Source organism: Heterodontus francisci, chromosome 1, assembly GCF_036365525.1.
Source record: "Heterodontus francisci isolate sHetFra1 chromosome 1, sHetFra1.hap1, whole genome shotgun sequence".
NCBI classification, from domain to species: domain Eukaryota; kingdom Metazoa; phylum Chordata; class Chondrichthyes; order Heterodontiformes; family Heterodontidae; genus Heterodontus; species Heterodontus francisci.
The window spans coordinates 136,246,670-136,259,332 of record NC_090371.1 but is presented as its reverse complement, the minus strand read 5'-3'; the positions used below and the strand labels follow the sequence as shown (position 1 = coordinate 136,259,332).

The 12,663-nt window shown below is 42.5% G+C and overlaps 1 protein-coding gene across 3 annotated transcripts in view; it reads left to right on the top strand.

Moving 5' to 3' along the window:
• The window catches only part of LOC137372492 (putative methyltransferase NSUN7), a 168,348-nt gene that overhangs the window by 126,795 nt on the left and 28,890 nt on the right, over window positions 1–12,663 (top strand). For all 3 annotated transcript variants that reach the window (XM_068036371.1, XM_068036380.1, XM_068036365.1), the window contains one exon: window positions 7,649–7,772. In XM_068036371.1, the coding sequence (XP_067892472.1) occupies window positions 7,649–7,772 (124 nt within the window). The remainder of the gene's footprint in view (window positions 1–7,648; window positions 7,773–12,663) is intronic.

Below are 12,663 nucleotides of genomic sequence, written 5' to 3'. Positions count from 1 at the left end.
CGTATTAGTCTTGTAGGAGTAAAGATTACCACAGAACGAAGCTTTCATTCTACTGGATTTTTTTCATGGCATTGCAGGAGAAATATGCCACATCAGAAAGTATGCAGTCCACACATGTACCAAGTAAGTGAAAATACTAATAATTGCAAGGGGCAACACCTTCATCAATTTTCCAAAAGCAAAGAAAAAAATGGATATTACATACAGCTTTCAAACATGTAGCATGATTCCTTTAAATGCAAGGTGTCACCCTTGCCACCTGTGGACATCAGGGCTCCTCATCTAAATGTCTAGTGGCCTGCATGACCAGGAAGGTGGGACCTGTACAAGCGGGGCAGGTTACACCCAGGCAGGACCGGAACTGATGTCCTTGCAGGGGCGTTTGCTAGTGCTATTGGAGAGGATTTGAACTAGAATGGCAGGGGGAATGGGAACCTGAGCGGGGAGACTGAGGAGGAGGAAACAAGGATAAGAACATAAGAACTAGGAGCAGGAGTAGGCAATTCAGCCCCTCGAGCCTGCTCCGCCATTCAATACGATCATGGTTGATCTCATCTCGGCCTCAACTCCACTTTCCTGCCTGTTCTCCATAACCCTTCAACACATTACTAATTAAAAATCTGTCTATCTCCTCAAATTTACACAATGTCCCGGCATCCACCACACTCTGGGGTAGTGAATTCCACAGACTCACGACCCTTTGAGAGAAGTAATTTCTCCTCCTCTCTGTTTTAAATCTGCTACCCCTTATCCTAAAACTATGACCTCTCGTTCTAGGTTGCCCCACGAGAGGAAACATCCTGTCGACGTCTATTTTGTCGGTCCCCATAATCATCATCTATACCTCAATTAGATCTCCTCTCATTCTTCTAAACTCCAGAGAGTAAAGGCCTAAACGGCTCAATCTCTCTTCATAAGACAAACCCCTCTTCTCTGGAATCAATCTAGTGAACCTTCTCTGAACTGCCTCCAGTGCAACTACATCCCTCCTCAAGTAAGTCAACCAAAACTGTATGCAATACTCCAGGTGCAGTCTCATTAATGCCTTGTACAGTTGCAGCAACACTTCCCTACTTTTATACTCTATTCCTTTAGCAATAAGTGCCAAAATTCCATTTGCTTTCCTTATTACTTGCTGTACCTGCATACTAGTTTTTAGCGAATCATGCACGAAGGCACCCAGATCCCTCTGCACCGAAGCACTCTGAAGTTTCTGTCCATTTAGATAATTTGCTTTTCTATTCTTCCAACCAAAATGGATAACCTCACACTTGTCCACGTTAAACTCCATCTGCCAGATTAAGGCCCATTCACCTAACCTATCCATATCCATTTGTAAATTTCTTATTTCTTTATTGCAACTTATTATCCCACCTATTTTAGTGTCATCTGCAAATTTGGCTATAGGGGCAGCACAGTTGCGCAGTGGTTAGCACCACAGCCTCACAGCTCCAGGGACCCGGGTTCGATTCTAGGTACTGCCTGTGCGGAGTTTGCAAGTTCTCCCTGTGTCTGCGTGGGTTTTCGCCGGGTGCTCCGGTTCCTCCCACATCCAAAGACTTGCAGGTGATAGGTAAATTGGCCGTTGTAAATTGCCCCTAGTGTGGGGAGGTGATGGGGAATATGGGATTACTGTAGGGTTAGTATAAATGGGTGGTTGTTGGTCGGCACAGACTCGGTGGGCCGAAGGGCCTGTTTCAGTGCTGTATCTCTAAATAAAAAATAAAAATAAAGTACCTTCTATCCCCGCATCCAAGTCATTAATGTAGATTATAAATAGTTGGGGCCTGAGGACCGAACCCTGTGGCACCCCACTAGTTACATCTTGCCAGCCAGAAAAAGACCCATTTATCCCGACTCTCTGTTTTCTGTTGGTTAGCCAATCCTCTATCCAAGCTAATAAATTGCCGCTAATCCCAGGTGATCTTACCTTGTGCATTAACCTTTTGTGCAGCCCCTTATCAAAAGCCTCCTTGAAGTCCAGATATACTACATCTACAGGATCCCCATTATCCACTTTACTTGTTACAGTTTTGAAGACCTCTAGCTAATTAGTCAAACACTATTTCCTCTTCATAAAACCATGCTGACTCTGATGGATTGTGTTTTGACTTTCTAATGTCCTGTTATTACTTCATTAATAATAGATTCTAACAATTTCCTCTAACAATTTGCTCCACACACCACTGACCACTTCCAGGCGCTTACCCATTGTCTCTCGAGATAAGGAGGCCAATGAAGAATAATGGATTCTAACAATTTCCCAATGACAGATATTAAACTAACTGGTCTATAGTTTCCTACTTTCTGCCTCCCTCCCTTTTTGAATAAGGGCGTTATATTAGCATTTTTCCAATCCACTGGAACCTTTCCCGCATCCAGGGAATTTTGGAATATTATAACCAACGGATCCACTATCTCCGCTGCCACTTCCTTTCAGGCCCTGGCATCTTGTCTGCCTTCAATCCCAATAGTTTGCTCAGTACTTTTTCCCTAGTGATGATGATTGTTCTAAGTTCCTCCCTTTCTATAATCTCTGCAATTCCCTGTTATTATTGGGATGGTACTAGTGTCCTCCACCGTGAAAACTGAGGCAAAATACTGATTTAGTGTCTCCGCCATTTCTGTGTTCACCTCTCTTAACTCCCCTGTCTCATCCTCCAAAGGACCAACATTCACTTTAGCTACTCTCTTCCCTTTTATATACCTATAGAAGCTTTTGCTATCTGTTTTTATACTTTGCACTAGTTTTCTTTCATAATTTACCTTTCCTCCTTTTATTACTTTTTTAGTAACCCTTTGTTCCAGCCTGCTACTGGTCTTTGCAATATGGTATGCCTTAGACTTTGTATTTATGTTATCCTTAACTTCCTTGCTTAGCCATGGATGTTTTTTCCCCCTCTTACAATCTATCTTCCTCTCTGGAATATATTTTCGTTGGGAGGAATTGAATATCTCAAACATCTGCCATTGCTCATCAACTGTCCTACCTTTCAGTCTTCCTGCCCAGTCCACTAGAGCCAAATCTGTCCTTGTAATGTGTCTATGTAATTACCTTTGTTTAACTCGAGAATGCTAGTGTGGGACTCCAGTTTCTCGCCCAGAAACTGATTTTGGAAATTCTATCATATTATGATCACTCTTCCCTAGAGGAGCCTTAACTATGAGATTATTAATCAATCCCACCTCATTACGCAATACCAAATCTAGAATAGCCTGCTCCCTAGTTGGTTCCACAACATATTGCTCCAAAAAACGATCTCTAATACATTCAATGAACTCTCCCTCGAGGCTACCCTTGCCAATTTGATTAATCCAGTCTATATGCATATTAAAATCACTCATGATTATTTCTTACAAGCCCCCAGTATTTCCTGGTTTATACCGTCCCCACTTCGGAATTACTGTTTGAGGACCTATAGATTACTCCCATCAGGGACTTCTTTCCCTTGCTATTTCTTATTTCTACCCAGACTGATTCTACGTCTTGATCTCCAGTGCCTATATCATTTCTCACTATAGCACTGATCTCTTCCTTTACTAACAAAGCTACACCACCTCCTTTTCCTTCCTACCTATCCTTCCGAAATACTGAGTACCCTTTTATTCAATTCCCAAACCTGGTTTCCCTGCAACCACTTCTCAGTAATCGCCACTAAATCATACCCATTTGTCTCCATTTGCGCTGTTAACTCATTTATTTTATTCCAAATGCTTCGTGCATTCAGATACAAAGCCTTTAAATTTGTTCTATTTTCAAATTTCCCTACTCTTGTACAATTTCTTGGTGCAATATGACGTTCACACGTTCTGTCCCTTCCTTTTATTTTCTGGTAACGATCAGCCTCATCACTATCCTGCACTCCTACCTTCTCCTTTAACTTTGTCTTCCTAATTTTCCATGTAACTGAACCCTCCCCACAACTATTTAGTTTAAAGCCCTATCTACAGCCCTAGTTATGCGATTCGCCTTGACTGATTTAGGTGGAGCCTGTCCCATCGGAACAGCTCCCTCGTTCCCCAGTACTGGTGCCAATGTCCCACGAATTCGAACCCATTTCTCCCACATCAATCTTTGAGCCACGCCTTTACCTCTTTAATCTTATTGATCCTGTGCCAATTTGCTCATGGCTCAGGTAGTAATCCAGAGATTATTACCTTTCTGGTTCTGCTTTTTAATTTAGCCCCTAGCTGCTCATATTCCCTCAGCAGAACCTCTCACCTCGTTCTACCTATATCATTGGTACCTATGTGGACCACGACAACCGGATCTTTCCCCTCCCACTCCAAGTTCCTCTTTAGCCCAGATGAGATATCCTGTACCCTGGCACCAGGTAGGCAACGCAGCCTTTGGGACTCTCAATCCTGGCCACAGAGAACAGTGTCCATTACCCTAACTATGCAATCTCCGATTATGACTATATTTCTCTTTTCTCCCCCCTCCCCCCCCCCCCCTCCCACTTGAATGGCTCCCTGTACCATGGTGCTATGGTCAGTTTGCTCATCCTCCCTACAGTCCCTGCACTCGTCCACACAGGGAGCAAGAATCTCAAATCTGTTGGACAAGGTCAAGGACTGAGGCTCCTGCAACACTACCTCCTGGATCCCTCTACCTGCCTCATAGTCACACCCTCTTGTCCCTGACCACTGGCCGAAATCAAGGTAGTTAATCCAAGGGGTGTGACTGTCTCCTAAAACAGTGTCCAGGTAACTCTCCCCCTCCTTGATGTGTCACAGTGTCCGAAGCTCAGACTCCAACTCATCAACTCTGAGCCAGAGTTCCTCGAGCAGCCAACACATGCTACAGATGTGGTCACTAGGAACCTCAATGGGGTCCACCAGCTCCGACATCATGCAGGTGCAACACATCGCCTGGCCCTGCATCTCTAGTTAATTAGATTTTAATTTGTTTTTTAAATTTCCGACTGGTATTTAGTTTTTTAATCCACTTTAGTTCTTTAATCTGCTTTAGTTTTTAGTTTATATACTGATAAATCGATCAAGTCTTACTCTATATTTGTTTAAATTTAAATTAAAAGCTTACCTGAATACTCACCCCAGATGCTTTCTGTTTCCCTGCTCTCTCTGTTGAATGTGACGTCACTCTGTCACTTTTCAATTTTTTTTTTACCCAGCTCCGTTCCTGCGCTCCTCTCTCTGTCTCTGACTGTGGTTTGGCATGCTTTTTGAACCCTTCGCTCCTCTGGCTGAGCTCCTTTCTCTCTGTCTCTTCGACTGTGGTTTGGCACGCTTTTTGAATCCTCCGCTCTTCGGGCTGCGCTCCTTTCTCTGTAGATAGAAACGAAAATCAGGAAACAAAAACGCAAAAGTGGAAGGCATAGAAATCAAGGGCAAGAAACAAATAGGGCCATAGTGCGAAATAATGCTAAGATGACTAAGAATGTTAAAAAGACAAGCCTAAAGGCATTGTGTCTCAATGCACAGAGTATTCGCAGGAAGGTAGGCTAATTAACCGTGCAAATAGATGTAAATGGATACGATATAGTGGCAATTATGGAGACATGGCTGCAGGGTGACCAAAGGATGGGAACTGAACATCCAAGGGTATTCAATATTTAGGAAAGACAGGCAAAAAGGGAAAGGAGATGGAGTAGCGTTGTTAGTAAAAGAGGAAATCTATACATTAGTGAAGAAGGCTATTAGCTCAGACCATCCACAAATAAGCCCTAATTTTGACAGAATGGCAAAAATGGGTTTGAGATAGCATGCAGTGCAGGCAACATCATTTTTGTGATTGCAATCACCTCATTACAGAAAGGATGTAATTGCACTAGAGAGGGTACAGAGGAGAATTACGAGGATGTTGCTGGGACTGGAAAAATGCAGCTATGAGGAAAGATTGGATAGTCTGGGGTTGTTCTCCTTTGAACTTACACCACCACCTGTAAGTTCCCCTCCAGGCCACACACTTGGAACAATATCGTCGTTCCTTCACTGTCGCTGGGTCAAAATCCTGGAACTCCCTTCCTAACAGCACTGTGGGTCCACCTACACCCCGAGGACTGCAGCGGTTCAAGAAGGCAGCTCACCACCACCTTCTCGTGGGCAATTAGGGATGGGCAATAAATGCTGGCCTAGCCAGTGATGCCCAAATCCCATGAACGAAGGAAAAAAAACTGGAGAGATGGTGGCGTAGTAATAATGTCAGTGAACTGGTAATCCAGAGGCCCCGGCTAATCTGAGGACACTGGTTCAAATCCCACCACGGCAACTGGTGGAATTTAATTTCAATTAATCAAAAATCTGCAATCGAAAGCTGGTCTCAGTAATGGTGCCATGAAACTATCAATTGTCGTAAAAGCCCATCTGGTTCAATAATGTTCCTTTAGGGAAGGAAATCTGCCATCCTTACCTGGTCTGACCTACATGTGACTCCAGACCCACAACAATGTGGTTGACTAAGAAGACATATGGAATCCTTTCCTTTCTTCGCTGAGGTATGGAATGTAAGTGCAGGGAGGTTATGCTGGAATGGTATAAATCATTGGTTAGGCCACAACTTGAGTACTGTGTGCAGTTCTGGTCACCTCATTACAGAAAGGATGTAATTGCAGCAGATAGGGTACAGAGGAGAATTACGAGGATGTTGCTGGGACTGAAAAAATACAGCTATGAGGAAAGATTGGATAGTCTGGGGTTGTTCTCATTTGAACAGAGAAGGCTGAGGGGAGCTCTGATTGAAGTGCAGAAAATTTTGAGGGGCCTAGATAGGGTGAATGTGAAGGGCCTATTTACATTAGCAGAGAGGTCAGTGAGTAGGGGGCATAGATTTAAAGTGATTGGTAGAAAGATTAGAGGGGAGATGAGGAAAACATTTTCAGCCAGAGGGTGGTGGGGGTCTGGAACTCACTGCCTGAAAGGATAGTATAGGCAGAAACCCTCAACTCATTCAAAAGGAGTCTGGATATGCACCTCAAGTGCAGGGCTACGGACCAAATGCTGGAAGGTGGGATTAGACTGGGCGGCTTGTTTTATTGGCAGGCACAGACATGATCGGCCAAGTGACCTCTTTCTGTGCTTTAATCTTTCGATGATTTCTGTGACTCTTAACTGGTCTCTGAAATGGCCTAGCAAGCCACTTACTTGTCAAAGGTAATTACGGATGGGCAACAAATGCTGACCTTGCCAGCGATGCCCACATCCCATGCAAGAATCAAAAAAGACTCTTTTCCAGGAAAGTAGCCTTCATTCCGTGGTAGTCCACTGTAACTTGCCTTTTTACTTGAAAAACAAACATTGGGTGGATGACTGTCAGAAGGCCAGGGCTATGACTGCTGATCCCATTGGGAAAATCCCCTCACTTCAGATGACTACCTCAGCCAGGAGGTCTGAACATCTGTTTGTTACTTCCTGCTTGCCGTTTCCAATGCAGGAAATTAGTGTTTGCAGCAGCTGTATATGGAGCTGACATGGTTGGGTAGTGTCAGGTAGCATCTACGTCACAGGAGTGGGGATCAGTGCTTACTGCTCTCATGACAGGTCAGTCTCCTCAGTTAATTTTCCTGCCTTTTCCTTTATTTTCAATCAAAGATTTGCTGTGAATGTGTTTGAGAACCTGAGCTACTACCCAAATGTTATAATTTTTAAAACAAGGTTCAAGCTGTCCTGTTGTTGTTGTTTTCCACAGGCTAAGTGCTCCTGTTATTCCTTTATGTTGTCCATCAGAAATAACCTGCGCAGCTGATAAGTTCTTCAAGATTGAACCTTCGGAGCAAGTCAATGGGTGTTTTATTGCTGTATTAACTCGAGAGGTGGGTTTCATAGTTTTTATTTTACAGATTTTTGCCTATTGATCTGAACAGCAGTTCCAAATCAAATACAGTGCACCAGTTAAACTTTGATAACAATGTAAACTGTTGGAGTATTTGAATTGTAATGAAACATGTGTTTTCATCAAAGACATTGAAATAATAATTATTACATAGCACAGAATTTAGAAATTGAGGATTTAGGAAAATATTTCTATCTTCTGGATGAAATTGCATAATATTAAACAGCAGCAATATATCTTACAGCAATTATTTTTTAACATGGCTATCATATGATTGGAACCCACTTTTGTTCGGTGTAATCAGGAGATTTCTCACTGGCTATTGGTTAAATACTCCGTCAGGTATGATAATGACTCACACATGAATCCTGTTCAAAAAGAGAAGGTTAAAGCTGGTAACTACAGGCCAAATAGTCTAATGCCAGTGGTGGAAAAACTAATAGGGACCATCGTCGAGAACAAATTAATTCTCACTGGGAGAAACTTGAGTTAATAAGGGACAACCAGCATGGATTTGTTAAAGGCAAATTGTGTCTGACTAACCTGACTGAGTTCTTTGATGGAGCAACAAAGGGATTGATGACGGTTGTACAGTAAAGTACCACATAAGACTTATTCGGCAAATAGAAGCACGTGGTATTAATTGGACTGTGGTAACTTGGGTACATAATTGGCTAAGAGATAGGAGGCAGAGGGTAGTAGTTGACATTTTTCTGAGCAGAGGGAATGTGTGCAGTCGGGTTCCCAGGGATCAGTATTAGGAGCATTGCTTTTCTTGTTATATATAAATAACCTGAACTTTGGTAGAGCGACTACAATTTTGAAGTTTGCAGATGATACAAAACTTGGCAAAGTAGTAAATGTTGAGCAGGATAGCAGCAGGCCTCAGGAGGACAAAGACAAATTGGTGAAATGGGCAGACACATGGCAGATGCAAACAAATGCGAGTAAGTTTTTTTTGTTAATTAATGGGATGTGGCCATTGTTGGCAAGGCAAAAATTTATTGCACATGAGAAGGTGGTGGTGAGCTGCCCTCTTGAACTGCAGCAGTCCTTATGGCATAGGTACACCCACAGTGCTGTAGGGAGTTCCAGAATTTTGATGAAGGAACAGCAATATAATTCCAAGTTGGGATTGTGAGAGACTTGGAGGGGAACATGCAGGTGTTGGTGTTCCATGCATCTGCTTCCTTTGTTCTTTTAGGTGATAGTGGTCGCAGATTTGGAAGGTGCTGTCAAAAGAGCCGTGGCGAATTGCTGCAGCGCACCTTGTAAATGGTGTACACTGCTGCCACAATGTTGCGGGGTGGACGGAGTGAATTTTTAAGGTGGTTGATAGAATGCCAATCAACCGGGCTGCTTTGTCCTGGATAATATCAAGCATCTTGAGTGTTTTTGGAGCTGCACTTATCCAGGCAAGTGGAGAATATTCCGTTGCATTCCTGATTTACGCCTATGGGGAGGCTTTGGACAGGCTTTGGGGAGTCAGGAGGTAAGTTACTCTCCACAAAGTACCTAGCTTCTGACCTGCTCTGTAGCCACAATATTTAGGTGGCTAGTCCAGTTAAATTTCTGGTCAACAGCTAGTTAATTCTGATCAAGTGCAAAGTGATGCACTTTGGGAGAAGCAACATGGAGAGGTAGTATAATTTAAATGGCACTATTTTAAGGGTGTGCAGCTGCAGTTACCTGGAGGTTGTTACGACCAAGGCGGGAGGAGTGCACTGCCTTTTCTAGTTCTACTTCTCCACAGGTCATAACATCTACTTAAATGTTTACCCGGTTACCGATACAGCCAATCATATGCTCTATTAAATTTTTATTATCCCAGAATAAAATACACCAACCAGGTTTCTTTAATAAAACAACAAAATTATCAGTTCATTATAAAACCAGACTTAACCAGTAACGAAGCAAAGCATTAACACACTGATTAAAATATGAAAGTTCCCTTTTAAAAAATTTCCCAACTAGACTCATGCACACACTGGGAAGAATATAGAAATTCATTCTGCAAAGGTCTGCTACAAAAGAAGACAAAAAAAAACTACCTTGGTTAATACTCGCTAAATCTTGCTGAAAAAAGATATGAAAGGAAGTCAGTTGTCTCTTTTCTGGCATCCGGGTATACAAAGATGGGTCACTGGGTTCGTTTCAGAAGCCGTCTGTTCTGGAGATGTCGAGAATTATTCTGGTAAGCTTTCTAGGAGAAATGTGGCATTAAGGTTTTTTTCACCAGCACACACTTGAATCACAGGATTTTTTCCAGCTCCGGAGGAGCTTTACGGCATCAGGGATTTTTCCCCACTCTGGCTCCTGGCAGTATTTCTTTAGAAAAGTAGAGAAGGAGGTGAGCCGGGTGATTTCTTTTCTCCTTGGCAGGAAAACACCAACTGTCTTCAAACAGTTCACACCACAATTAAAATTGCAAAACAATGTTCAAATCCCAAACAGTGCGTCGACTTCCTGACCTCCATAAACTTTGATATGTGGTTTCTCTGTAACCATTTTTTATCCAGATCACCAAGCATTCTGCTGTTTTCTGAGCCAAAATCACAGGTGGCCTCCAGAACAGGTGGCTTTCAAACAACATCTTATCCTGTTGTTGAACTTGGTTTTAAAAAAAAGCACATCCAAGGAATCTTTTCAGTTTTAACACAAGTCCTCAAATAAAACAATTAAAAGAAATGGAAGCATTCAAAGTGCATTGTCTCAAATCCTTAAAGGCCGGGAGGGCAAGTTGATAAGGCAGTTAAGAAAGTGTATGGGATACTTGGCTTTATACATAGGGGCATTGAATATAAAAATAAGAAAGTCATGCTAAACCTTTACGAATAGCTGGTTAGGCCTAAACTGGAGTATTGTGTACAATTCTGTGCATCATACTTTAAGAAGGATGCCAAGTCTCTGGAGAGAATACTGAGAAGCTTTACGAGCATGATATCGGGGATGAGGGACTTGAGTTATTGGTATATATTTATATGTCTGGGAATACAGTTATGGTGATGTTGGCAATCAACCAGGAGGTGCACCATCGAGAGGTGGCGCTGTCGTCTGTTTGTAGGGTGTGAAGTGCGTTCTAGTAGGGGCTACAATATTTCAGATGAGAGCATGGTTTTTTTTGAGGTCCTTTATCAATGGGAGTGCTTCGTTAGTTCTCTGGGAAGATTGGAGGATCTGGGATCACTCTCCTTGGAGCAGAAAGATTAAGGGAGACCTAATAGAGGTATTTAAAATTGAGAGGTTTTGATAGAGCAAGTGGGTACCTGATAACTAGAAGTCATAGGTTTTAAATAATTGGCAAAAGAACTCGAGGGAAAATGAGGAAAAATTATTCCACACAGTTGTTGTTATGATCTGAAACACTACCTGAAAGGGTGGTGAAAGCAAATTCCATAGAAACTTTCAACAGGCAATTGGACATGTTCTTTAATCATAAATTCATAGTAAGTTTATGGCACAGAAAGAGGGCACTTGGCCTATCGTGTCTGCAGCGGCCGAAAAATGAGCCACCCAGCCTAATCCCACTTTCCAGCATCTGGTCCATAGCCCTGCAGGTTACGACGCTTAAGGTGCATATCCAGACAACTTTTAAATGGGTTGAGGGTTTCTGCCTCTACTACCCTAACAGGCAGTGAGTTCCAGATCCCTACCACCCTCTGGGTGAAAAAACTTTGAGAAGAATTAATTTGCCGGGTTATGGGGGAAACGCTGGGGTGTGGGACTAAATTGAATAATTCTTTCAAAGAGCTGGCACAGGCAAGATGGGCTGAATGGCCATCTTCTGTGATGTAAGATTCTATGCTTCTATACAAATCAGGAAGAACCAAAGTCTTCATTTTTGCTTATCTGATTTTGATCAAAGCAGCTTTAGGTTGCTGCAATCAGCCTTAGCATCTCTGGGGTAGAAAAGGGAGAAACAACCAGGCTTCCATAGGGAAAGGAAAAGGCCTTTCAGCCCCTTGAGCCTGTTCTGACATGCTGTTAGGCCCTGACTGATAAGTACCTCAACCCCAGTTACCTGCCCTTACCCCATTACCCTTGATGCCCTTCCCTAACAAAAATCTATTGATCTCTGTCTTGACAATATCAATTGACCCAGCATTCACAGCCTATTTGGGGAGAAAGTTCCAGATTTCCACTACCCTTTTTGTGCAAATGTCCTTGCTGATTTCACTGCTAAATGGTCCAACTCCAATTTTAAGATTATACCCCCTCCAGAAGAGTTTCTTTTTATCTGCTATTTGAATCCCTTTTATCATTTCAGACCATTAGATCACCTTTCAACTTGCTAAATTCAAGGTGATACAAATGAAGTTTAGACAACGTGTCATTCTGGTGAGTCTGTGCCACACCCCTTCCAAGGTCACTATTTCATTTCTGAAGTTTGGTGCCCAAAACTGCATGTTGTACTCTAGATGGAGTCTGTACAACTGAAGTATAACCCCCTTCTTATTTTATTCCAAGCTGCTAATGGGTTTTTATTCCTGGTTATTCCTAGTTACTATTCAGTGATCGCTGTTGTAAAATGTGTGTGGAAATCAACTGAGGACAGAATAGTGTTCAACTATGATGCCGCCAAGTTGCATAGGCTTCCAGTATGTCAAGGCTCGTACATGAAGTATAATCACTTGGCTGTAATGCTGGAGGGTAGCTGGCTGCTGTGGGACTTTAATGCAGCACGAATTATCAACTTCAAGAGAGGAGAACACAGAGGAAATTTTTTCTGCTTAATAATTAAGCAGGACTATTTTCCCCCTCTTGAATCAGATACTGAGGGTGTAAATATCTTTACTTTTTGCCTTCCACCAAAACAGTGAACTTAAGTTAATTCTTCCCAAGCAAGATTCACTTTCAGTAATTCTTTGATG